The 27,675-nt window shown below is 36.7% G+C and overlaps 4 protein-coding genes across 18 annotated transcripts in view; 2 read left to right on the top strand and 2 right to left on the bottom strand.

Annotated features, from left to right (window-relative positions):
* Positions 1–15,161, top strand: part of LOC118266035 (uncharacterized) — a 56,065-nt gene extending 40,904 nt beyond the window's left edge. For 2 of the 9 annotated variants that reach the window (XM_050694708.1, XM_035579376.2), the window contains exons 5-25: positions 898–983; positions 1,387–1,645; positions 1,727–2,008; positions 2,118–2,250; positions 2,338–2,480; positions 2,631–2,835; positions 3,304–3,416; positions 4,716–4,802; positions 5,619–6,455; positions 6,547–6,634; positions 6,715–6,824; positions 6,893–7,277; positions 7,352–7,518; positions 7,619–7,797; positions 7,934–8,073; positions 8,707–8,967; positions 9,140–9,290; positions 11,522–11,776; positions 12,743–12,918; positions 14,009–14,146; positions 14,725–15,161. In XM_050694708.1, coding sequence (XP_050550665.1) covers positions 898–983; positions 1,387–1,645; positions 1,727–2,008; positions 2,118–2,250; positions 2,338–2,480; positions 2,631–2,835; positions 3,304–3,416; positions 4,716–4,802; positions 5,619–6,455; positions 6,547–6,634; positions 6,715–6,824; positions 6,893–7,277; positions 7,352–7,518; positions 7,619–7,797; positions 7,934–8,073; positions 8,707–8,967; positions 9,140–9,290; positions 11,522–11,776; positions 12,743–12,918; positions 14,009–14,146; positions 14,725–14,908 — 4,379 coding nt within the window. In that variant the 3' untranslated portion in view covers positions 14,909–15,161. The remainder of the gene's footprint in view (positions 1–897; positions 984–1,386; positions 1,646–1,726; positions 2,009–2,117; positions 2,251–2,337; positions 2,481–2,630; positions 2,836–3,303; positions 3,417–4,715; positions 4,803–5,618; positions 6,456–6,546; positions 6,635–6,714; positions 6,825–6,892; positions 7,278–7,351; positions 7,519–7,618; positions 7,798–7,933; positions 8,074–8,706; positions 8,968–9,139; positions 9,291–11,521; positions 11,777–12,742; positions 12,919–14,008; positions 14,147–14,724) is intronic. The other 7 variants (XM_050694713.1, XM_035579377.2, XM_050694709.1 and 4 more) reach the window with 7 other exon arrangements.
* A 50-nt stretch (positions 15,162–15,211) lies between these two features.
* On the bottom strand, positions 15,212–17,155 carry LOC118266036 (negative elongation factor B). Its single transcript, XM_035579383.2, has one exon. The coding sequence runs from the start codon at positions 17,052–17,054 to the stop codon at positions 15,291–15,293; it is 1,764 nt and encodes a 587-aa protein (XP_035435276.1). The 5' UTR covers positions 17,055–17,155; the 3' UTR covers positions 15,212–15,290.
* A 281-nt stretch (positions 17,156–17,436) lies between these two features.
* On the top strand, positions 17,437–23,311 carry LOC118266461 (CWF19-like protein 1). The gene is made up of 11 exons (XM_035579932.2): positions 17,437–17,573; positions 17,713–17,873; positions 18,156–18,254; positions 18,339–18,562; positions 18,957–19,072; positions 19,356–19,575; positions 19,925–20,039; positions 20,402–20,553; positions 21,255–21,431; positions 21,932–22,092; positions 22,523–23,311. Exons 1-11 carry the CDS (start codon positions 17,557–17,559, stop codon positions 22,680–22,682), a joined length of 1,602 nt encoding a protein of 533 aa, XP_035435825.1. The 5' UTR covers positions 17,437–17,556; the 3' UTR covers positions 22,683–23,311.
* A 345-nt stretch (positions 23,312–23,656) lies between these two features.
* The window catches only part of LOC118266075 (cell adhesion molecule Dscam2), a 240,666-nt gene continuing 236,647 nt past the window's right edge, over positions 23,657–27,675 (bottom strand). For all 7 annotated transcript variants that reach the window (XM_050694620.1, XM_050694614.1, XM_050694617.1 and 4 more), the window contains 2 exons: positions 27,171–27,336; positions 23,657–26,808 (listed from right to left, as the gene is read on the bottom strand). In XM_050694620.1, coding sequence (XP_050550577.1) covers positions 26,631–26,808; positions 27,171–27,336 — 344 coding nt within the window. In that variant the 3' untranslated portion in view covers positions 23,657–26,630. The remainder of the gene's footprint in view (positions 26,809–27,170; positions 27,337–27,675) is intronic.

The raw sequence follows: 27,675 nt of genomic DNA, 5'->3' as shown, positions 1-27,675 counted from the left end.
ACCTGTCATTAGGTATGTAATAAGGCGTTTTACCTTAGCCTACTCGTGTATTATGAATGAGTTATTAAACAAACAAATAAATAGTTCTATAGCCTCTTGATATTCAATAGGTTTATTAATAGGTAAGTAAACAATCATCTCCATTGTCACTCGTTTTACAAAATTGTTATTTATTCAACGATTGATTGATAAGTGTCAATAACAACATTCCTGTCCCTTTGATTGATTTCCTCTTCCGTACTTAGCATAGATATATCGTTTGATTAGTTATCTAACACTTAAAACAGTTATCAGTAACAAGAAATAGGTACTTAGAAAACTGGGAAGTAAAACATCAATAATGTTTAAGTAATTAATTGGCGCATAATCTAATAAATATGAGTGGGAATAAGATATAGGATAAAATCACTTACAGATACTGATTAGCCGTACTACTAATGTGATACCAATTTTTGGCTACAACGTTATGAGCTATTAAAACCTCTTTGTTACCTACAAAGAAGTTTTAAAAAACCCAAAATCTAAACCAACAGATTAAACTCTCTCTCTCTCAAATATGTACCTTTACTTAAACATCTTATAAAGACATAATCAAACAATGTGTTAACCGAGATTATCTATGTGTGACTTAATTAAAGACTGTTTGCTTAATATTAGATAACTCATGAACTCACTTTGTAATACAAACAAACGAACTACAGACTGGTACGTTATTCGGGGCTGCGGACAACTTAACGGGTTTACCGGGGATGCGGCTTGAAGCAGGAGTAGGAACGGGATGGTTTTTAGTCAGTAACAGTCTGACACTCCCTCTCACCTTTACCAAGGAGGAAGGAGTCATTGGATTACTATACATAAAGTTAAAACGTGAGTAAAAATAAACTATATCGTTCACAGCTCAAACTACTTGCAACCAGGGAATGGGAAGGGTCATGTATGAAAGACTGCCTAATCAACAGCTACATGGATTTGATGATGATGTTGTAAGTATAACAACATTAAGAGTGTTCGCATTTTGTTCAAAATGTAGGTTTACTTAATTAATTAGAAGGTATAAGGTAAGGTCTATAAATATAGTCTTGTACGGGATGGTTAACTTAGAATAATACAAATAAACCTTTGGGTTTTCTTTCTATGAAATCAAACATATCAATAGTGAAATTATGTTTAAAATACCAACATTAAATACTGCAAATAAGTGTGTCGAAAACATCGAACAATGTCAAATAATCGATTACGTGATTAATTATATTATAGCTATCTGTTTTTAATTCCACAAGGCCACCTACATTTGTAGTTTATCGAAACGCACCAGTTTGTGTTGATGTTGACAAACATAGTCTGAACATAATTAACTTTGCATTATTCATTCACTCATTAACATAGGTACGCGAGACGGCGCCACCTTTTCGCGTCTTGGAGAAATGCCAGGATTTGTGTCTGCGTGACCGTTCTGGTAACAGCCTGGTTAGGACTTGCAACTCTATTGATTTCCAACCTGGTGCTAGAATAGCTGCATTCAGCCCTGAACCTGAATATGAGGAGTCCACTTGTTATCTCACAAGAGAACAGGCCGCTCCCGAAGGCATCGGGACCCTCATGATTGTACCAAACAGCGTCCACTTCAATGAAATCTGCCTCACATGTGAGTTTTTTGGAACGTTTATCAATACCGTTATCTGTGGACACAATGGTCATTGTCATTCTCATTGTTTTCTCGTTTTAGCGAATCGGCCGGAGCGTGAATGTCCATCCCGTCGGTATGTTTTTGAACGCCATGCTCGAAAGCGACTCAAACTTCCTCCTTCAGATCTCAAGGAAATAATGGTTACTAACCGAACAGAGTGTGAAGATAAATGTCTGGGAGAGTTCAGCTTTGTTTGCCGTTCTGCAACATACGACTCTGCTCTGAGGACTTGTTCCCTAAGTAGATTTACTCGAAGGACACACCCAGAATTATTGGAAGACGACCATAACGCAGATTATTTAGAAAATACTTGCTTAAACGGTAAATAACGTATTCAGTCTATAGTTATATTGAGAATTCTAAATACAGTACCCACAATATTGTACAAAATGACAATGGTCTATGATCAGGATGTTTTATGTTTTTTTAGCCGAACGTCGTTGTGATGGCTTAGCAGTTTTCATTAAAGAAGAAAACAAGCGCCTCGGCGGACCGTTCGAAGCCGATGTGTTTTCAAACATGACTCTCGATGAATGTCAAGCAATGTGTGTTCGGGCTGAGAAGTAAGACCTAAATAGTTTCATTTCACATAGCTGCTCTTGTTTTAACTTGTATTTATTACTACATTTGAATACGAAATCTGTTCTTAGATATTTCTGTCGCTCCATCGAGCATGACGCTATGACTCGCCAATGCGTTCTGTCCGAGGAAGACTCAGTTTCACAAAAAGACGACGTGACTGTTAGCGCATCTCCCACCCATCACTTCTACGACCTTGTTTGCCTGGACAATCGTGAGTATTATCAAGATTGTCTGTTAGTTCTAGATAACAGCTGTATGTAGTGTCTATATTTAACCTTAAATGCTTGCAATTAACATTCTGAAATTCCTGAATTAACTGTGCATGAAACCACATTAAGGTTTTTCTCACGATTATGATCAGTCTCTCATCGGGTGACAGCTCGTGGCACGGAGTACCCGGACAACAGTGTGACGTCACACCTGTTCTCTCCCGGACGTCGGCCGGACACGGCCTTCCAGAGGTACAGGAACAGTCGGATCACAGGGGAGTTCCACTCGGAGATCACCGGCCGCTCCCTCAGCGAGTGTTTGGACGAATGTTTGAGGCAGACCAGCTTCCAGTGCAGGTAATGTACCGAAACATGTCACTGTGCCGTTTGAACACGATTTCGAAATGCGCGTGTCATCTCTTTTCAATTGACGCCCATATATTTACATAACTTCTCAACCGTAAAAGGCCGTTTTGTAACTCCCAACCGATATTTTGCTAACATGTCAGTTGGTGCGTTTAAAGATAAAAGAAACAAGTAGCACTTATTTTGAGATTGGATTCACTATCTATGTCAAAACATCAATAATGGCAGCTTTATCTGCGAACATACTCGTAAATTCCTATAGAGCTAAAGTCATGATAGCTAATCATAACAAAATCTGACCTATAAACATTGTCCTAATCTTTGGCTAAAACGAAAAACAGATCATTAAATTATCTGTTTAGCTTTGTGTGTCACAAGTAGTGGAGATAAGGTGTGACAAGTTCGTTGTACGATTGCGTGTTTGTGGGCTATTCAGCGACATTAGGCATTGTTCGACAGGTCGGCAGTGTACAGCGACCGCGCCAGGACATGCCGACTGAGCAGATACAATCAGAAGGATGGCATGCGACTGCTTTACGATCCCGATTTCGATTATTATGAAAATTTGATGCGTGAGTATCGCTTCTGTTCGAATTGTTCATGTTAGAATTATCTACCCAAAAATCGATTCAGTTTGCATTGTGGAATATTTAACTGACAAGGATATTTAGTCAGTTTTATTTAAGAGAAAATTATAATATAATAAAAATAAAACCTAGGCAATCTAGGTCAGTTACAGTGCAAATTACACGAGAATGTTTAGACTGCATATGACGTACGGCACCGTGGAGGACTGGAAGGAAGAAACCAATAAACGTATCAGTACAAATTGGGATTAATAGAGCTGAGCACGACGTAGTACCTATTATTAGGACATACTAGGGCTGCTTAGGCTTATAATAAAGTCCTATATACCTTAACACTGAAAAGTTCTTTTAACTGTATGAAATATAACGATCATCAATAATTGAAGCTCTCAATTCACAGTATAAATGCAATTTTAGTAATCTTAAAATTTTGAAGATAAACTTACAACTTCGAGAAATATGTTTTATATCGAAATGTTATTACTTATTATCGTTAATCACACCATATCGATAGCAATGACATTATCATGAATATTAACTTGCATTATGTTTTATAGCGCAATTATCGTAAACATTGTTTCGAGCTATGCTTTTAATGCTAAAATACTATATTGCAAAGCTGCACTAAGTACTAATTGTTTACTTTTTTTTTTGTAAAAACCACATTTTAATGTTGTTTTCTTCTTATAATATTTTCTTGACATCCTTAACTACCATCCAATTGCTACAACTGTTCACGTTGAGAATCACCCGACATTGACCCTTCTGTGTTCATAAATATCATATTTATCTGTTTTATTATTGGTGTGGATTTCAGACCAGACTAGATTTTTAATTCTACAAATAACTCTGTATTTATGTCTGTGAACAAAGGAAATAATAAAATGTATATGAAAGTCAGCAAATCAAATAGGATCGTTAACTGAAATAGATATAAAATCATTGATGTATAAATACATCAATGTACAAAATGTGTTTTCCGCAGCATTGTGCAAAATAGAAACATTGTGAAAATCGGAAATTATTTTGTAGCGTATCTTCATGGACATAGGTAAAGACTAGGATGTATTTCCTTTTTACCATTTCACAGACTATGCTGCGGCTAAAACTAAGAAGTATTGATTGTCACAGGTGTCACTACTTCATAATCTTATCACAACACATTATTTTAATCCTAATCCAAATTACACACAAATTAAACGATCGAATGTTCTATTGTTACAAAATTATTCATAAAACTCTTTGGAAGACCCTTATATTGACGACTATGGTTTGGGCATTCAGATCAGCTAGTTGGAGGGGAGAGCGAAGCTGGGACTCCGGGAACTGGTTCACAGGGCAATTGGGGGGGACGGCCCTCTACTTCCACAGGTTCGATGCATGATAGACAGGAGCGGGGTGATGTACTTGTGGTTGATGAATGTTATAATTAAAGAAGGGATTGTAATGCCATTGATAAAGTATAAAATACAGATCATGGAACTAATACAAGTCATTTATTAGTTCATTCTATAAGTATCAAATATTATGCAATTAAATACTTGTTTATATTTACAAATTGTCGCGTTCTTGAGGGAAATGGTGATAAAAATATAAACACATACAATGAAGAATGAAGAGGCGTTTACCTACGTTGTTTAAAATATGTAAGCAGTATGATATCTGAACACTTGTTATTGTGAATAAAAAGTCGTTAACCGGCATTAAGTTTTATTCATACGTCCGTCCGTTCAATCCAATTCATGAATCATTTTAACAACTTCTGTTTATTAAATTCTTGATAACGTTCAACAACCACAAGAGAAAACTATGTAGGTAGAAGTAAAAAGGAAACTGGAGCTTTGTATTGGGAACGTAGAAATTATTGTAGAACATTAGAAATGTATTTTTTTTTGTAAATTGTAGTGATAAGGTAAGTCGTAAGAATGCTGTAACTAGTAGATAGTTGAGTACAAATAAACTGTGTAAGTAGGTATTATGTAGATGTTGTTTGTTATTTCTAGGATCTATTTGTTATCAGCATGCTGGTCATTGTAAGGTAATCGTAGTTAGCTATTTATAAACTTTAGTTAGCAAGTAGTTAGCAGTAGAATAGACTTGTTTGTTCGCATGTTTGATGTTTTCTATTCATTCTATTACTACAATAAATATTGAAGAACTTGTTTTAATATATCCTTTTATTTCAAGGTGGTAGTAATGGAGGCGACCGGGATCGATACCCGCCAGGCGTAGACCGCTACCCGGACGACGACCGGTATTCAGATGATGACCGGTATGGCGACCGTCGGCCAGATCGGTACCCAGACGACAGATATCCATCTGGGCCTGACGACCGCTACCCCGACGACAGATACCCACCTGGCGTCGGATCAGACCGCTACCCGTCTGACAGATATCCTCCTGGAGTCGCAGACCGATACCCAGCTGACAGATACCCACCCGGCATCGATCGCTATCCACCTGGTGTTGATCGGTATCCATCTGGCCCTGATCGATACCCCATTGGTCCCGAACGATACCCGATTGGCGCAGATAGGTACCCAGCGGGAGCTGACCGATATCCTCCTGCTGCTGACAGATACCCACCTGGAGTCGGGCTCGGGGTTGATAGATACCCCTCAGGCAGTGGAAGATATCCTCTCCCAAGTGGTGATCGTTACCCAGTTGACGGCGGACGATACCCACCCTACGACTTTCCTACTAACGACATCGGAAGATACCCAGTAGACCGATATCCCATTAGCCGCTATCCTATTGACGTTTACCCTGAAAGGTTCCCACAAGACAGATACCCAGAAAGATTCCCTGTACGAGGCAGTGGCCGATACCCGTCTAGACCGGGGTGGGGCTCTAGCCGCTATCCTGATAGGTTCGATCAGGACAGATACCCTGGAACTAACGATTGGGGACGGTACCCGTTCAGTCGCTACCCAGTTGGGGTGAACAGAGACCCAGTACCTCTGGGCGGGGACCGATACCCAGATTTGTATAACAAATATCCGCCGACCGGATCATCATACCCCGGTGAGCACATAACTATACTAGATTCATTTAAAATTACGGATTTAGGTTTTTTAGGAATATAGTTCGTGATTTCACGTGACATTTTTTGTAGCAGGCTACGGACGTGGGGGCTATTACGGACCCGATTATGCTGGGCCGGATCGATTCCCTGACAGAGGTATTCGACCGGGCACAGACAGGTAAATACAGAAAAACTAAAGTTTTGTTTTTAGTTATTTTTCTATCGAAACAACAACATTGATTTATAATATTTGTGCAGATATCCAGTGGAACCCAGACCTAGTTTTGGTTTAAGACCCAGACCCATTGAGAGGCCTAACGGTTATCGTGGATCTTATCCTCCACCTGGTCCAGTTGAACGCCCTATAAGTATGTAATCTTAGAAATGAAATATTCATAATACTTTATACCCTTACTAAATTTTGTTCTCTAATTAGGTGGACCGGTTTACGGTGGCGGCGGACCTTCATATGGTAGTGGACCAGTTTATGAACCTGATGGCCCTATTGGACCTGTAGGACCACCAATCAATGGTCTTGGTGGGCCAATTAATGGTCCAGTTGGTGGCCCTATTGGTGGACCCATTGGAGGTCCAATTGGAGGTCCTATTGGAGGTCCCATTGGTAATGGTATAGGTAGACCACCAATTGGACAAAGGCCGTGGCAGGGATCGCGGTGTGAAGAGGACAGTTTTAGACAAGTGGGTAGACAACGCATGCAGAGACGATATGTTCGACGATTCACTACTGCTCAGTCACTGGCTCATTGCCAACGAGAATGCATAGAGGCCAGAGACTTCATCTGTCGGTCATTCAACTATCGGTTAGTATACTAAACATGCTGTGATGCAATCGTGCTAGATATAGTGACATTACTGACCTAAATTACGTCGACAGGGGTGTAGACGGCGCGTGGGCTGGGGAACCTCGTGATAATTGTGAGCTGAGCGATCGAGACACTCGGGAGCTTGATGCTGCTAATCCAGCACATTTCGATAACACAGCTAATGAATATGATTTCTATGAACGAGCTCTTGGCAGGATGGCTGATGATTGTTTGGACGGTAAGATACTAAAACAGATTTACTTTGTCTGAGGCATTGTTTTGTGTGTAAACAAACCAACCAGCTAAACTTCAACTACCATGAATTTTATGTTTCGTAGTATCCCAAGTCTGCAACGAAGATGGAATGGAGTTCACTCTCCGACTTCCTGAAGGGTTCTATGGTCGAATGTATACCTATGGCTTTTATGACCGGTGTTTCTTCCGTGGAAATGGTGGAGTAGTAAACGTTTTGCGTATCACTGGAGCTCATGGATACCCTGAATGTGGAACACAGAGGGTTAGTATTTATTTTTTAAAAGTATATTTGTTTAATAATTTGCTCATAAACATTTGAAAATAACTATAAACTAGTCTTTAAGTATCAGTCACTTGAAAATAACCATATTTTTTTGTGATAAAATATCATTTTTCAGTATGGAGATACGATGACCAACATCGTAGTGGTCCAATTCAGCGACAACGTGCAAACTTCTCGCGACAAGCGTTTCAACTTGACTTGCCTGTTTCGAGGCCCAGCAGAGGCTGTAGTCACTTCCAATTACATCGGCGCCGGGTGAGAATTATGTCATCGATCATCAATTTGTGCCCATCTGATAAACACTATTGTTTCTATATGTGGAACATTTTTTTCATTAACATCTTTAGCGAATTAGCTCCTCCAAGTAACTAAGTTATTTTGGAATATTTCTTTATCACGTAGGCACAAATTTTGAACATTAACATTATAACAAGTGTTGCGTGTTTTCATGAGTTCGCTTCTGAAGATTTCTTTTACCTTTTGCATTTGTATACATTGTTGTTTATTATAGGTGTTTCCTAAACATTACTTTTCGCTGAAACCATTTTGTTTTCGTTTTTGGTATATTTTGGGAAAACAATTGTAGAATCATTATTTATGTGCTAACGGGTTTTTTGAAGCGCTGCTGTTTGTTTTTGCCAGATTTTCCTGTATGTTTTCAGTTTCTGGACATTTTGGAATGTAGAAATTAACAGGATGGTTTATTTAGTTAGTTGAATGTTGGTTTTGAGTGCTGTTATCACTAACAGCTACTAACGGGGGACTTTGAATGAATCTGTTCACTAGCTCTTTCATTTGATTTTCCTATTCTATAATAAATTGTCCCTGGCAAATTCATTCAAAGTCAGTTAAACGCTTTAGGAAGCATCTCTTCGAATCTAACCGTAGTCTTGGGTATGATTTGGTCGACAGGTCGGGCAGTCCCATACCCATCGAATATCTTCCTGAAGAGAGTTCTTTGAACTCCAAAGTCCGTCTTATGATCCTGTATCAAGGCAGACCCACGACCACTATTGCTGTTGGAGATCCATTAACGTTCAGATTGGAAGCTCAGGACGGATACAACTATGCAACGGATATATTCGCTACAAATGTCATTGCTAGAGACCCTTACTCTGGACGGTCGGTGCAGCTAATTGATCGTGTTGGGTAAGTTTATCTTTCCAATTCATAAGTTTCACAAATTCTTCGAATTCATCTCATTAGTAACATTAAGAAATCTGAAACTTGGCATCATGTCCTATTTCAATAACTCTTTTTATCTTCATCACAAAACTCTTATTTTTAATTTTGACTAATCTTACACGCTTTTATATTCCAGATGTCCTGTAGATCCCGACGTTTTCCCTGAATTAGACAAAGGTCGCAACGGTGATTCTTTGGAAGCAAGATTCAACGCTTTCAAGATCCCAGAATCGAACTTCTTAGTTTTCGAAGCCACAGTGCGTACGTGCCGCGATGGTTGTCAGCCGGTTAGTGCATTCAACATTGATGTAGTTTTACGAGACAGTGACCTAGATTCTGAGTTTAAAAGTAGCTGCAATCGTTTCTTAGAATAAAGAGTAATTATAGCTAGAGAGAATATTATCTACGCGTTTTACATCACGTCAACAGCGTATTGGTGGCCACTGCTGACCGAAGGCCTCTTCTCACAAGGAGAAGGCTTGACCATTAATCACTACGCTTGCTCAATGTGGGTTGATGATTTCAGACTTATAATTAGAAATTATAAGCCCAGATTTCCTCAAGAACTTTTCATTCATCGTTTGTCAGTGGCGTTTAAAAGGTTTTAGAAAGTACATACAACTCTGAAAGAGTCACGTTGGTGCTGCTGGTAGGTTCTAAACCCGCGCCCTCATCCATAAGAAGCGGGTGTCTTAAACTTCCGGGCCACCACGACGAGTGTCTACGTATTTAATATGATGCGAAAAATACATTTAGTTAATTAGCTATCACTAGATAAGTCCTTATGTGTAGGGAATGATGAGAATGAGATTTATAATATCGATTGAAAAAGAAGACGGCATTTTGCAGATAGTTGATAGGTACATTGCTCCTACCTATAAGCTCAATGGCGTTAAGAAAACAACTGTCAATATGAAAACCATTATAAATATCTATCACCTACTGCGCCTCAATAGGACATGGAGCGATTTAACAACTCTTTATTGGAACAATTTATTTCAATAAAGGGCATTATGTATACCTTTAAATAGAAATACGGACGTCACCCATCTACTTATCAAATTGAGTTGTTTATAGAGGACTCCTCATCAAATCCAAAAATAAATGTGTTATCAGTCCAACCTTTCCGAAGATATCAGGAGCTCATATTATGAACAATCCATGTTTTACCTGGTAGTAATCTATGTATAATATCTACCTGAAAGAATATTCTTTGATTTGGTTCTGTCCAAATAAATTAGGTACCTAAGTGTCTTACTTGGGAATACTCATAAAAAAGAATAGCCTTTACTGATCAGAGAGAGCGTAACATTCTTATTTGATTATAAACCTTCTGTTTTATTTATGTCTGATAAGTAGAATTATCGAGACAAAAACGGATGAGGAAGTCTGAGAGGTTCTGATAACGAAGGAAACTAAGACGTAACCGAAAGATCGTCTACTGAGGCGCGTGTACGTTAGACTGCATGCAACTGTAGATTACTTAAGTGTTAACGAAAACTTCTTGTCTATCTGTATAGGTAATTTAGTACATGAAGTAGGTACGTAACGCTTATGTAGAAGATGAAGGTATTTAAACTACCGTTAACTAGGTAAGAAGAATAATAATAGTAAAACAGCCTATTAACCCTATTGTCGGTACCCATTTTTCTTATTTTTTCAACTTCATTATCTAAACAACTCATACGATTTTATAATTACGTCAATGCTTATAAAAATACACAATTATCGAGCTTCATCCAGTTCTTGGGTTATCGTGCCATGATAACTGTGTCTTGTTATGCATAAAATAGATGCTGTTTATGCAATTTAGCATCTTCTATAAGATCTTTTGACCCTGTCCGCTTATCTAGTTGTATCACGTGAATAACAAATGGCATTATCGTTTGGTTTTCATTAGACGTATTATCCAGGTTATATAATCGTAATGTTGAAGACACAACTATGGTTTATTATTACTTTAAACTTAATTAATCAGTATATACCTAGGTTATCATTATAGCTACTTAAAAATAGATTGAGCAATGCAGTGATTTAAGTCATAATAAAATCAATCAACAGGATTACGAATAAGAAAATTTAACGTGGTTTAAACAAAGAACAAATCACACCAGTTTATAGTTAATTAAAAATATATGTACTTGATCGTTAGCTTATCCATTCGAATATAAAAATAAATTGCATTTTAATTGCCGTCTCATATCAAACGACGGCAATTATTATTGCATAAGAATATGAATAATTAAGAATTTATTTTTATAAACATATTTATAATAGGTATCACAATTTAATTTAATTATAGGTTCCATAATTTAGGTAACACACACTTACTGCTAATTTCAATACCCGATCTTAATCCAAAGTCTTTTGATCGATCTTCTTTTCTGACAGAAACTGTATAGAACTAATGTCAAAAATAGATCTTAATCTAAAGATTTTAGATTGGAATCGGCAGTTAGAGAATGCCACTAGACTAGACATATTAAGTAAGTAAATAAATAATTCATTTAATTTCCAGGCATATTGTCCAAGTCACACAGGACGATCGGAGCCATCATTCGGAAGGCGTCGAAGGGACGTGAACTCGACACTTGGAGTGGATGGCAATGACACTGCCGAAGTGAGGACTACAGACAGTAATGACACAAAGACAGACAAACAAGACGATAAAAATGCAGGCACTGTGTACAAAGTGTCGTATGAAGAGGCTACCGTCGATAAATATCTCAAGGATGAGGTCGAGACCCCTAGTCATGTGAGGAAGATGATTGAGGTAAGGACTTTGTTAATGAACTTTCGATAAATAGGTATGTATTATGTACTTAAGTTGCAAGATAGAAGTCGGTTTCATTTTAGACTGATTAAGTGGTTTTATTACCCTAGATTTCCTATTGACTTAGACTGAAGTTACAGAGTCAGAAAAGATAGCAAGCAGTATACTAGGTATCTAAACTGAATTGTGTTCAAACAAGTAAGTATAATTTACCTACAACAGGTATTGTATAGACTAACTTAGGTATGTAAATAAGTGCTTAGGTAGTTAGGTACGTACCTAGTTACCAACTACAGCACATATCAAAGTGTTTCGCAATGGTTGTTTCTATGTGGTGACCTAAGTACTTAGATATTTTACCAAAAACCATTTCATTGTTGGCTTTAAGTAGGCAATTATCAGCCTTATCTTTTGTTTCAACAGCTAATAGTAACGACCTTTTATCTACAGTTGATATAGAGATATGTCTCACTAAGGGGGCTTAATCACAATACGTAATATCGTAGCAGTGTTATAAATATTAAGTGGCGGTGTTATCGGCCTTTGCATCCACTTCATTTTTCCAGGAATTTGAAGTAAATAATTACTGTGATCATCTGAGCACAATGTGATCAGTCGAAAGCTTAGGTACCTACCTTGATTTTTAAAGTGTTTAGATAATGAAAGGAAGATTTATAATAGAACATACCTAACCAGAACCTAGAACTATTCTAGGCACATAGGATTTACCTTAACTAAATCTAGAGCAGCTAGTGACATGCTTTATAAAGGTGGATAGTAGGTATGATTTAACACACCTACCCACTTCGATTTAAACTCATCTTCAAACAAAAATCCTTCTAGGTAATTAGGTTGGTAAAATTTCTCCCAGATCAGTTTTGTAGCCATTTTAGGAGATGAGATGACTATAATAAGTAGGTGATCACAGACACAGTTTACTTCAATAATTTACTTTCTTTTCCTCAGGTATTTGACAACCGCAACGAGTTATTAGAAGAGAATGGTGAGGCCGACTCTTCGCCCGTGGTAGCAGCTGCCGGTATCTGTGTACCGCCGTATCACTACAGGGCGTTACTAGTGGCCCTCTGTGTGTTGCTGTCTTTGGTACTGGCCATGCTCACTGCTGCTCTGTATATCTATAGGTAAGAACTGTAGCAGATAGATCGGATCTCCTGATGCTAAGCATTCGGCGACGCCGATGGACTTCGCAACCATATGCAACCAGAGGAGTTACATGTGCGTTGCTTCTTTTCTGGGGATTGAGGGTGCAGGGTAAAGAGTTAAAGAGAAGTAGGAAGGAAGGTATAGAAAATCTTAGGTATGGGGATGAAGTGAAATTAGAAACCTATCAAGTCTACCCAAATTTTTACCTTTGCTGATTTTAGTAAGCTTCTGGTAGAAGTGATTGGATTGTACCCAAGTTTAAGGCAGTAGTTGGACAACCTGCTGCTACGTAACGTTCCAATCTGTTTCGAATCCTGCACGGAACAATTAATTTATGCTTCTCTTAGAATCTAAGAAACACTCATACCTAGGTAATCTACAGCAAGTACTTAGCTATATCACATAAAATTATCTAATCGTGCATCAAGGCGTCTAACTGAATTACCATAAACATAAGACGTTTGACCCTGACCTGACATCAGTCTAGCTTCACTGCCTCAATTCCTACTTAATTATGAATCTTCCGTTACACAGAGTTCTTAGTTTTATGCGTTTTTTCTTCGTATCCAATGAAGTGCAATGTGACATTAAGGTGACGCATAACTTTAATGCCCGCGTTTTATATTTAGCTGCATTGGTGTATATTTGAGTCGTTCACACGCAAAGAACACGTGTTGCAGGCGTGATGTCACTTTGTAGTGATGTTGTAGGTAGGTACTTACCTACATAACATACGCTTAACTAGGTTGTACTTATTGCAACAACTTATGTTTTTAGCAATCACCAATAAATTGTGTTTGGTATGTGACTACTTAGGTACCTACTTACCCTTAGATATAAGTAGATATGTAACGCATGTATGCAGATAAAAATAAATCTAAACGAAGGTAGATTGAAATTCTAAAACAAACATCTATAAACAAAAATACCTCCCTACTTAATCAATTAGTTTTTAAATTACCTTTCTATATCTCCTCTATCTATTTTAATTCTGTAAACAACAATAATAAATTAAATCAAAATGTTAATATTAACTGTAATTGGTTTCATAATAATTTCCTTGTTCAGACGTTATTGGCGAGTGCTGCGCAAGAACATCCAAGCATCGTCACCTGCGCCCGCGCTGCGGCCAGTGACCCCGGGACCTAGGCCTACAAGACCGTCGCTCTTCTCCGCCTCACATCTGCATAAACCATTCTCATTGAGGTAAGTTGTGGAGTAAATTACTCTTTATTTTTATATATTCTTAAGTAGGTACTGAAACATAATCATAGAGTTCCATCCAAAGTTGATGAGTTGAATTACACATCTTCGTTAAAACGACTTATAAGAATCATATCCAGTACATGCTATTTAGCCTATGAACCAAGGTGCCTAGATTCTAGCTATATATACATACTATTATATTTATTATCTAAGACCTTGGAGCCTGCTTAAATATTGACTGCAATTTGTAGGTAGACAAATATTTTGATATTGGCTTTCAAATACGCATCCAGACTTGTGAATTCAAGGTTTTTTAAATGTATGTATTAGGTATACTTGTCTACACTGGTAATCTATCAATAATGGCAAGATAAAATAGTAATGCGTCAATTATAAATCAATAAAATGAAAAATAGTTATAAACTTATTGATAACATGGATAGGAAGGTAGTTCTGATTTATATTGACGGAATAGTCGTCGAATATCATTATTTGATTTATATGAAGACAATTATAATTAAATAGGTCGGCAATTAAAAGTAAATCAAACTAACATTAGTCCAATAATTACATTTCAGTGGATTGGGAAGAACATTCGCCGAGGTGGGCGATGAAGCTGGTTCCTCGGGACGTTTAGCAAGTGCCTTCGACGATGGTAGCGAGCCTATCTACACCGACCCGTCCTTGTTCGAGCGCTCCCGGTCTCTTCGCTCCCTCCACTCATTGGACATGAAACCCGACAGACGTGACCACCGCGCGTAACTTCGACAAGTCAACGCATAATTCTAACACATATTTTTTACAAATAAATAATATATCTAACTCAAAAATTAATGATGAAACTTTCTTCAAAGTGTATCTCTCGACTTTAACATAAAAAATGCCATAAATGCTCAGTCTTATTCCGTCCAAAATGATCTGCAATTATTAAAGTACAATATTTTGTTTTAACATTTTTTATGTGTATTAATTTGAAACTTACTGTAAGTTGCTACTAATAAATATTTTACAGTGATTGTTGTTTATTTAATTATTCCTGGTGACATGTTAAAATGAAACAGTCAGTTATAATAATACTTAAGTCTGGTTTATTATCAATTCATATAGCAATAGGCTATAGTAAAACTTATCAATAACTCATAATTTACATATGATAGGGAGCTGGAGTTGGTACACTCATTAGAGGAGAGTCTAAATATTCCATTTCACTCGTACTAGGAACTGGCTCTGACTGAGTAGTCATCTTTTGCTGCAAAGTCTCATACAGTTTATGAACAGACTCATTGTGTTGAGTGCCTGGCTGAAGAGCCTTCATAAGGGTTTGAATTCTCGTTTCAGGCAGTTTGGGATGAATGTACCAAAGTAATTTGAGTAAATGTCTAGTGACATTATCTTTAGATAACCCTGCAAAAAAGAATTCATCAAATAATACAGTACTGAAGTCTTCGCCTTGGAATTCATCAGGCAATTGTACTAATAGTGCCACAAGAGCGTGTAAGAATGGATCTTCATATGCTCTACCATCTTTGCAGCTACCAAGGATACTTAGGATACGCAGCAATGCTCCCCTGTCTCGCAGTTTGGCTGCATGTAATGTGTAATACATTGCTAGAACACCACAAACTGAGTTTTCTCTCATGTAAGCTTCACAGGCATCAGGCGGTGGGCCTGAATGTTCAATAGTGGTGATAGCAGACTCTCTCTCATCTGGGGGCAACTTGTTATGCAATGCTCTAACTTGATCATCAACCATAAGTGACATTAGAGCTGGTAAATATTTAGTGACAACTTGACTATCCAGCTTAGGCTCTTTGAATTCTTGAGAATCAATCATAACCCAAGCACTCAAGCCCAGGGCTAACATTCTTAGTAAGAGAATCAATATTGTGTTATCTCTAGGTAGCGCTTCAGTATTTATTAAATGTTGTAATATTTTGATTGCAGAGGTTGCTAAGAAGTTAATAGCATAAGGATCACATAGTGTCATAGACAAATCACCTAAAACTTGTTCCTGTCCTCGTTTGATACTGTCCAAGAATCCTTGCAGTTCTCTTGACCTCTTTATGTCAACATTTCTCTCTCTAATACATGCATCTAGGCACCAAGTGAATTTGTGACAGGGATCTACAGATATAATGTCCTGTATTTCCAAGTCATGCAGTGCCATCAGTAGCTCCGCTCGCAGTGTACAATAATGAACATTTCTTGTTCTTAGGAACAGTGTACGAAGAAACTGCAACACCATGTCATATAGTTTCACACTGTTGCCAATCATGTGCGCCAGTTTCTGTACAACAGCGCCTTGCCTCCTGACCTTAGGAGATGGCGAAAAGAATAGGTTAGTAAGGTTCTCATGATCAAATAATACATTTTCCTTTTCCCTGATATATTGACTGAGTAATGGTGATACTTCATCACCAAACAGGGATTGATTGTCTTGCCAGATCTGTCGTTTTACTTCTGTATCAGTGTCATTATATAATTCACGATCTCTGACTAGAACTCTTAGAAATTTGTCATCAATGTGAGGAGTGTTCTTCAGTATACTCATAATAACAGGTCGCAGAGCCTTTACTCTGACAACGGGGAAGCTCTTAGTGAGTAATTCTTTGAGTTTCTTATCATGTTCTTTACCATCTTTGGAACCAAGTTCATTGATGTGTGCTATCAGTTTATCTCTCAGCTCTTCCAGGACAGACGTATGGAAATCAAGCCGGCGGACTCCATGAAGATCAAGCAAAGGCAGCATAGGCCGTAACGACGGTAATAATATACCATTTTCCAACTGAAACTCTTCTATAGCTTTCAAGGGATCTGTACAACTTGTTAGTGCATCACGAAGATACGACTGGCCTGGCACTCCGACTTCTTCCAAACCTGTGCCGGGCAGTTTACTTGACGACGCCATAGTCTATTTCGAGAATATAATGCACTTATAAAGCTAAAATAATTATTTTTTCAAGAAAACAAGCATTGTTTGATAAACAGTTAACGTGACGTTTTCCTATATTTTTAATTTATTGTCTATGGTGTATGTAGAGATTTTGTGATACCGTGTCTTTTGAGATTGATTGAAACTTAAAATATGGGAATGAAATGAATAGCAAAGAACTCATCATAATAGTAAAATAAAATATAACTTGTAACTAGTTGCAACTCTGAGATATAAAACGATATCAACTCAAACCAATAAAATCCTGTAAAGAAAAAAAATCTCAATCCGATATGCGACGCATCACGCCACGTCACGGTAATATATTTCTGCCTTTCATCGTTTTGGAGGCACTTCTTATAGTCTATGGTTATGTCCTTCTGTCATAACTGTTCTGTTGTCATTTACAAAATATAACCTTAAAATAAGGAAGCAAAACAAAACATTTTATATTAAATCAATAATTTATTGATTTGAAATGGATAAACAAAAAACGTAATTATTAAACGTTACTTAATCTTGATATAATTTCAGATAAACTAAAATATAAAATTTCTTTCATTAATAAACCAAAACAAAGTTTATTTTATGGTGAAATTATTTTTATGAAATACTCCCAATTCTTTCATTCTAGGTTGATATGTGGCGATGTAAATGGAAACTTTAAAGCTTTGTTTTCACGTGTGGAATCTATCGTCAAGAAATCTGGACAATTTGATGTTCTACTATGTGTGGGAAATTTTTTTGGAGATGATAATTCAGAGCTGGATGCGTATAAAATGGGAACCCGGAAAGGTAAATAAACTATAATTTATTATAATAATTAGATAAATTGTTATCCACATAGTGCAAAGAAAAAATAGATAGTCTATATCACATCAACCATCTATCTCGAACCACATATTAAGTCTTGTAGGAAGTATTGAAGGAAAAATAAACACACTTGAATCGATATCTATACTTAAGAAGGATACTTAGCGATGTATTGGTCAGCAATAATCATAATGTTTTAAAAGTCCTCTATAGATTATAGCAGAGTTTATAGATATGAAATTATTATTACCTATTCCATTGCAGTTCCGGTAACCACATATGTTTTTGGGCCATCCAAACCAGAACATGTGCCCCTCTACTGTGAAGAAGGATCTGAAATAGTGCCAAATGTGATCTACATGGGTAAAATATTATATTGAATTACTCCTGTTAATGTATTTCCTACGTGATTTTCTAGATCTTCATTTACTTTTGTTTGGTTTTTAGGTAAAAGAGGAATATTTACAACTAGTGCTGATGTTAAAATTGCATATCTGACTGGTTTGTCTCGGAGAGAACTGGGGAAAGAGCTTCCGATGTGTACATTTGAACCGAGTGACTGCAGTGCAGTGAGGGATGCATGTTTCAGAGGACAGAGTGAATATAGGGGGGTGGACATGTTGATTACTACCCTTTGGCCTGCTGGGATACAACAGGATGAAACACAGAAGGTAAAATTTTATTTTATTTGTTACAACAGGGCCTTACCCTGTTTCATCACAGCTTGTAGTGAACCATTTTTCGTAACATAGTGGTACAGGTTTCTTATTAAGTTACATCCAATTATGAGCCAATGAAACTAATGCCAACTTAATCAGAAGTATAGAAACTCCGTCATAGTCTAATCATCTGTACTCTCATTTTGATTACTTTAAAACAAACTCTTACTAATGGTACTGATGTATGGTACTTCTATTATATTGCTGATATAATTTTTAATAACATCTATAACTTGCATAATATTTGCAGAATGCGCACTTGCATTCCTTTAGATCTTCCTTGTGAAATTCATTTATAACTATGTATGTGGTATTTTCCTAATTAGTCTTGTTATTTTACTTTCAGATAGATGTAGAAAAAGAGAGGTTATCAGACTTGCTCTCTTGGCTCGCTATTCATATAAAACCTAGGTACCATTTTGTTCCCTCACCTGATAAACACTATGAAAGACAACCTTACAGGTATGTTGTAAATATTATTTTTTAAATTCTTACATTAAAATACTAAAGATGGATAAATGCTCAGTCATCAAGAAAACCTTGTTATAAAGGTGCCTACAGTTTTTATAGGATTATTAAGTAAAGAACTAAATCATCATCATTGTCGGCCTATAAGTACTTATTGCTGAACGAAGGTCTCTTCTGACATGAAGTAGGTTTGAGCATTAATCACTAAGCTTGCTACAAGTTATAAAGTCCAGGTTTATTCACCAAAAATGTCAAAATACTTTTTTTTTCTATACAGAAACCTCTCCACTCATCAAGACTACAGAGAATGTGCAACAAGGTTCATAGCGTTGGCTCCAGTCGGTAACAAGGTGAAAGAGAAGTGGATCTACGCATGCTCCTTGCAGCCAATCTCTTCAATGAGGGTAACAGATCTGTTGCAAGGAACCACTGATGAGACAGTTTGTCCGTATGACCCGGATCTGTTGATGCAGCATCAACCTGGGAAAGTTGTTAAGGTACCTAAATCTTTTATTACCTTACTTGCTAGATAAACTGGAAACTAGCCTCTTAACTTCTTAACAGCTGAGAAGACACAGGTGTCCTCTCTGATCCACTTCCATTGTAGGCTTTATTTCCATTGCTTAGAGACTACTATTGTATGAAAAAAAGATGCGTTCTTGCTGTAGTTGATGACGTTCAAACACGATTTCTATGTTTAATTTTGTTATGGTATAAAAAGTTAAGTTAAGGAAGTTATTTGAAGGATAATTTGCGTTGTTTTAAGATACTTGAGAAATATGTCTTTACTATTCGCATGAACTTAACAAATTCCCAACATAATTACGTATAAATTTTCTATTGCAGTTTAGTGGTAATGGACAGTACTTCTTCAGTTCGGATGGACCAGAAGATCAGGATCAAGGCAAGAGAAAACGGAGAGACAGAGATGACAACCAAGAGAGGAAGAAGTTTGATCCAGGTAAGGACATAATCTTGTGGTGATGTATGGACAGAGGAGAATGAATTTGGCATCACTCTTATTGTTTCCGTGAGTGTCGTGAGACTAAGAGTTTGTGTATTTGTCACTGCACGTTTGGCGTGGTTGGGTGTCCGCCTGCTGTGCAAAGTGTCCCGGGTTCAATTCCCGCGCGGGCCAAAAAGTGATAATGGTAGGTAATTGCTGAATAAAATGACCATATAGTATCTAAAGGAGATCCTTAATCCATCTGCGGATCTAGTATTGATGTTGATTTTAGACCTAAACATTCTAAAATAAAATCTTACATATTTTGATACTTATGAAGTAAATATTTATCTTAATTAATTTAAATATAATTTCAGAAACTTGCTGGTTCTGCCTATCATCCCCGTCAGTGGAGAAACATTTAGTAATAAGCGTGGGTAGCCATTGCTACCTAGCTCTAGCGAAGGGTCCATTGACCCCATACCATGTACTTATCCTGCCTATTGCACATCACCAGTCTCTTGTTAAAGTGAGTATCATACTTCTTTACGATTATTTTAATTTTTTAAATAAAAGTTCGATACTTTATTGTAACTTTCGTGAGACATACTAAATTAAATATTATTATATAACTAGTCGAGTTCCTCGTCAAAACAATACGTGAGTATGCCGATAACATAGGTAATAATTAATTTAGTTCGATATATATTGCTGAGTTACAGCAAGGATAGTTCTTAATATGAAGCAAATACAAAGAGGAGATGTTATAACTGGATTTCCCTGTAACATAATATAAACTAGATGCATGTGCTTGCAATTTTTTTATGGACAAGCCTGCCCTTTTACACCTTTCCGAAACCGCTGTAACTACCCGCTGTACTAGCCAGGATCTACAATAGATACAACCATGAAAACATCGGAACACTGAAGTCCGGAAAAGCATACAAAACGTTTAATTGAATGCACAAATTAATGCACGGTTGGTGCGGTAGCTGGGCTGCCGTGCAACGTGTAGCGGTTTCGATTCCCGCACGGAAAAATCTTTGTGTGATAAACAAATTATTGTTTCGGGTCTGGGTGTCATGTGCATGTGAACTTGTATGTTTGTAAACGCACCCACGACACAAGAGAAAATCCTAGTGTGGGGCAACGGTATGATTACTAACAATAAGTAATTACGCTACCTAGCTATATTTCTTGTGCTATAACATACTCATACATTACTTCTAGGTACCAGACGAGATATCAGAAGAGATAAAGAAGTTCAAGGCGGTGTTGAAGCAGTTCTACGCGTCCATGGGCATGCTGGTCGTGTTCTTCGAGCGCAACTACCGCACGTCACACATGCAGATACAGTCGGTACCGGTGCCCAGGATCTGTGAGTCGCAGATATTGGAAATATTCCAGGTACGTACTTATATTGTACAGGATATTTTAAAATAAAGAAAGACTACATTAACTTAGTAAAATGTTGTAATGATTGCTTTGTTGGGCGAGGACTCGTAACCACTCGTAAAGACTCGTAACAGGTGGACATTAGCACGCGCGCGTAAAGTTCCAAAATACCAACTACTCTTCCTATAACGCGGGCGCGGGCGCCTCGCTGCTAACTACTGATCATCCGAAAGCACGCGCGTGCTAAAATTGTTGTCCTTTTATGGTGATAAAAATAATACTAATGAGTAAAAAATTAAGTTTATTTGGAAAAGTTGTTTGTAATCATGAGTATAATCTCGTGTTTAAATATCGTTCACTAATTACCAGTCACCCTATATAGTCATAATTTTTCGTCATCTCGGCGCTACTCAAGTTATTGGTGGAGGTTACCAAATCTGTTATTTGTCACGAGTGCTTAAGGTATAACTGATCTAGATCTTGGTTAATAGTCTTTACTGCTATATTTCCAGGACGAGGCAGGTATAAACAAGATCCCCCTGGAAGTGCTCCCGCCGTACACGGACATTCGACAGATGATGTTCCCCGGCGCGCCGTACTTCCACGCCGAGCTGCCCAATGGCGACCAGATATTCGCCAAACCGAAGCAGAACTTCCCTATACATTTCGGCAGGTGAGGAAAACTTATTGTTCATAATGTGAAGGCATCCCTCTAATTTCTTAAAGGGATGCCTTTATAATCAATTTGTTTGAAGAGTGTTTTTATAATTATAACTGTCGTAAGAAATACTAAATTAACTAAAAATCACGGTTTAACTCACGTGCATTGATGGAGAAAGCTCTACTAGTTTCGAGTCACAGAAGGACTCTTCATCATCAGCAGTGACGCGGCGACGTCGCGCAGCCTACGCATAATGTCTTTAGTGTGTCCACATTATCGGGATAATGGGATTTTTAAAAATACTAATAGAACGAAGTCTTGATACTAAAATAGTCTATAGGTGTATATTTTTTATTAACCAGTATAATTTTTATAAGGCCAATACAAAAATTGCGACATTCGTAAATGCTCCAACTTTAACACATTTCCATTTATCTTCCAGAGATGTATTATCAACGCCACAAATCCTAAACTGCGAGGACAAGGCGGACTGGCGACAGTGTCTCATCTCCAAAGAGGAAGAAATCCAATACGTGAAGGAATTCAGAGATAAGTTCCGACCATTTGACTTCACTGCCGATGCTGATAGCGACAGCGATTAGTTGCAGTAGTTAGATCAGCATTATAATAATATGTTTGGGTAGTTTCCTCAGTCAAAAATGAATAATTTAAACCTTTTTCATTTAAAATTATTCCAAACTTCTCAATTTAAATTAATCTTAAAAAAAAAAGTAAATAGTATTTTTTATGTACTCACGTACATTAATCGGGAAAAGCTCTACTAGTTTCGAGTCACAGAAGGACTTTTGATCACGAGCAGCCTGCGCACACGCGGCGATGTAGTACAGCCTACTAAAAATTATAATTTTAGAATGTTTCTTTCTTATTTTCATAAGAAAGAAAGAATTTGACGCAATATATCATGACGTCATGATACATTATCTATTTAAAGTTTATAGAAACGTTGAAGTTTCAAATTTGATTGGTTGGAAACTACCCTATTTTTTTATCACATACAACAGCGAATGTATGTAACGATTTTTTAAAAGAATTTTGTGTATATTGCACTGGTTTTAGTACAATTGTTAAATGTACATATGAACTTAAATAATAGTGAATTACCTTTAACAGAATGCGAGCTAACTAGCTAAGCGTAAATATTTTTAGAAAATGTAAACGTCAATTTGTAGCTCATTTACTTTTCTGAGAAAATAAAAAAAGTGAACAAAGATTTTTTTTATTTATTTACCAATATAAGTTGACCCATTTATAACTTAAGCACAAGTTTCTTCAGTACAATAACTTAACTTTTCTAGTTACGGTGGTGTTAACTGGCTTCCGTGTAATGTAGCGAGCCCGATTCCTTACACGACAACTCTTTTGTGTGATCCAGAAATTGTTGTTTCCTGTTTTGGTGTCATATGTATGTGAAATTGTATTTGTAAACGCACCCACGATACAGAAGCAAATCTTACTGTAGGTATAAATAAAAATAAACCTTTGAGGAGCAATGGTAACAAATTAATATATATTAGATAGGCATAAAGATATTAGGTAGGCAAATAAAATACAGATGTCAAGTAAATGAATTTTTATTTTCGTTCACATCATACTGTCCTAGTAACTCATTTGTTTGCATTATAAAAACATATCTTGTAACAACATGATTAACCCTTACATATACTTGTGTATTATTTATTAACAAAATGTCGTAAAAATGATATGGTACATTGACTAGTATTCTGAATGATTTAAGAGTAATGTCTTTATAACAAATTTTTGCTCCTAAACTTGACTAAAATAATGCTAACAAAAATTGGGATTGTAGGGGTTTTCGCGTCTCTAACCTTGATTACTTGACCAAAAGTGACATCTAAACTAAACGCAATAAGATTCATAATGTATATTAACTGACGTTTGATAAAAAAATTACCATACCCAAATGTTTGAAGTTGAATACGTTGATGCAAATGCAACCATAGTACTATGATTGTAAAGCTTAAAATCATGACTTGACGATTCTAACAAAATCTACATCGTACTGACTAGCATTAGGTAATGTGTCTAGGTTATATAAAATAGATCTCAATTAAATATAGGGCAGTCTTCGTTGGAATTACTAAAGAGTGTCAACGTAAACGATTTATTTATTGTAAAATGATTATAAACAATTGGAAAACATCTTGATGAATACAAACTGAGTTTGTTTGTCAACACTCGTAAACTATTCCTACAAATTACAGAGGGCGTTAGTGCGAGTTTTTATTACGTACCGTGATCGATACATCTATGGCGTTCGGTGCTTAGTACCCTCAGAACGAGACCGCGTACGGCGCTCTGATTGGTTGGTTCATACGCGTCGGCCAATCAGAGCGCCGAACGCAGTCTCGTTTCGTATTCGTTCAACGTAGAGCAAACTCCTACTAAGGGTACTGATTGGTCAGCTCCAATTAACCAACCAATGAGAGGTAAACGCGGTAACGTTTCAATCACATTAACGTAAAAAAACTCACGCTAAGCCTTCTGAATAATTTACATAAAAATTGTAAATGTCTGCCGTTTATTTAGGTAAGTGTATTGTCACGTTTTACTGTTCACTGAGGATTGCGTAATACTATCATTATTTTACAACGATTATAATGCGCGAATTTTTAATGGGGTATGTTTTGAACGCGCATATTGCAACAACTGTAAAATGTTTAACTAAAAAAGAACAATATATGTATTTAGATATAAAGAGTATAATTATATTTTAAACTTATAGCGCGGTACTCCGAATCATTTAATGGTTCCTCAACCCAGTCCTTAGCTATTGTTTTCGATACAAAATCGTTGCTAAGAAAAGTTTAAGTAATCATTAAATGTCTCTAAGTGAGGCAGATAATGTATGTTTGTCGACAATTAAAATATTTTACTATCTGTCGCACTCAGAGACATTTAATGGTTACTTAAACTATTCCTTAGTAACGATTTTGTAAATGACTCTGAGTACGGCGGGAAGTAAAACATTCTTGACTTTGTCGGTGGTTATGCGCAATGCGCGTTCAAAACGATTCGTACTGTACTATAATACAATAGGTAGGTTATCATTGTCGACAAGAAGCTAATATTTTTGAGTACATGAACAGGAAAAATTAAATAAAATGTCATTGAAGCAGTCTGGGAGGATAATTTAAGCTTAAGTTTGAAAGTTTGTTAAATAACTCGTACAAATGTCTGAATGAAGTTTTTTTTGGAAACGGAGTACTGCACCCTTAGTACGAGTTTGTTTTACGTCGAAACGAGACCGCGTTCGGCGCTCTGATTGGCAGGCTCGAAGAAACCAACCAATCAGAGCGCTGAATGCGGTCTTTTTTTTGCGATCGCTGTCGATTACTTTAAACGTAAAGTAAAATCATACTAAGGGTACTGTATACATTTTATAAGTAATTCCTTGCTCACAGGATGCTGTTCGTCGTTGGCACTTCAACAAATACTTATCATAATCCTAAGATATAAATATTTACTTGAAAATTCATTTACACACTCCAAAACCTTAATGTAATAGACAATGATAAGATTTGCCAATGAAAACATTCCCGTTCTCATAAACTTTACAACAATCAAACAATTCGTATTTAATTAATTAAATATGGGATATAATTACGCAATTACATCCGTATGTAACTAGTTTTAAGACTTTTGGTCAATAAGGCATTAAGTTTAAAATATATATTTTTATTTTAATTATTGTTCTCCTTATTTTTTATATTCGATAGTCATTAATGTACTTAGCATTAATTATATTATTATTTACACAACGACCAATGGTTTTAGAACCTACAACTTTAACGGTATCCGAAACCGTTTCATTTTAAAATACTCAGTTTCAGAGTACAAAAAGGATTAATGAGTTACGCTATTATACGTGGCACTAAAGAATAAATATAATTATATTGGCTATCTCTATCTATCTACACTTTATGTACACGTCTAGTAATTATGGAAGTTCTGTGGAGTTTGGCAACTTGTAGTAAAAATGTACCAACCAATGTACAGTAGCAACATTATTATATGGAAGATCTATGCGTCGATTCCCTTATAAAGTAGAAAACTCCTGAACAAGGAAATAAATAACAATATAACTGCGTAACTTTGTAGTTCGTGTATAAATTCATCTAAACTCAAAACGCGTTAATGGCAGTGTTGAATAAATAGTACCTAACCGTTCGTTGGAACCCCGAATTCAGATCAGCAGTGCAGTATTGTTGAATAAATTAATTCAGATTGACCATGCCTTATTACCTACTCTTACAGAGTAACAAAATCTAAATATATACTCTCCAATAAGTATCTACATAGATACAAGATCATAATTCTGAGAATATCAAAATCATTCACTTTAGTCTTTTCATTACGTGTCTGTCTTTGATGGCGCCTCTAGCTTACAAACGTCATTGGTCAGAACGAGTTTGACATTTAAGGAACGTCAATTAAACTCGTTCTGATTGGCTGTCCACAAGACGCCATCTTTAATAATGCCGTTAAGTCCTTTCAAATTGCGGCTATGTTCAAACGTTGATTTGGAAGGCTTCCCGAGTAACTTTTGGATCGTGTGCGGTGTGCTGAGGGTGTGAGGGATGTGGATGTGGTGCCCTCTTGCGGCGGTGATGTCCCTCGCACTCTGTGTCGTCCGAGAAGCGAGACGGCGGATGAATGTGCTCGTTGAAAGACGGGTAGTTCGATATACTACGAACAAAATTCGTAATTATTCACTAAATACTAAATAAGTTTTCATATATTTAATTAAAAATTTAAATACCAGATTGCAGCTTTAAGTTCATTATTTATTTGAAAAATATTTTAGATTAATTAATAGAGCCTTAAGCTCAAAATTTAAAATTATTTATAGCGTTATTTCAAAGGATAATCTTATAGGAATCATAAAGAAAGGTGCATGAAGTTAATCATTTTGGATTTTGAAATTAACAACACAATCAAGAAGCACATTTAATTTAGTATATCTGCGTACTTTATGCACCTTCCTCAATTAATTAAAAGTAAAAAAGTAAGTAAACAAGTCTTCTACTGCTCACAGTGTCTACAGGTACCTGAAGGTGGTCTCGTCATTATGGCTACTGTAGCCTGAAGACGAGCGCACATGTCGCTTGCCTAGTGCCCCTGCCTTGCCCTTACGAGAAGGGAATGCTTTCCTCACTACTCCCCCCACTGAATTCTCTGATGATGACGACGATTCTTCGCGCTCTACGCTTGGGTCTGGAAGGTGAGTATTGTAGATGTTAGTAATTATACAGTATGTACAAATTAAAACAGTACAATACATAGTATTAATTACAGTATGTATGTAACTAAAATTGGTGATGTCATGCTTGCATGATCATATGATCATGAGCTATTGATGATGCACGAATGTAATGGAAGTCAAATAAGTATTTTAGGATCGTAGTAGGTGTTGCTCTATATTTTTCTACTACTTCCACTGGACAAAAACTGACTGAAAGATTATTTATTTGTTACTGAAAGGAAAAGGTGTGATAAGAATTCAGACTGTCACTGCGTTTAGATGACTGGATTAGTCGCCATTAAAAGGTTGTT

Source organism: Spodoptera frugiperda, chromosome 7, assembly GCF_023101765.2.
Source record: "Spodoptera frugiperda isolate SF20-4 chromosome 7, AGI-APGP_CSIRO_Sfru_2.0, whole genome shotgun sequence".
Lineage (NCBI taxonomy): Eukaryota > Metazoa > Arthropoda > Insecta > Lepidoptera > Noctuidae > Spodoptera > Spodoptera frugiperda.
The sequence above is the reverse complement of the archived record's forward strand: the minus strand, read 5'-3'. Positions and strand labels throughout refer to the sequence as shown.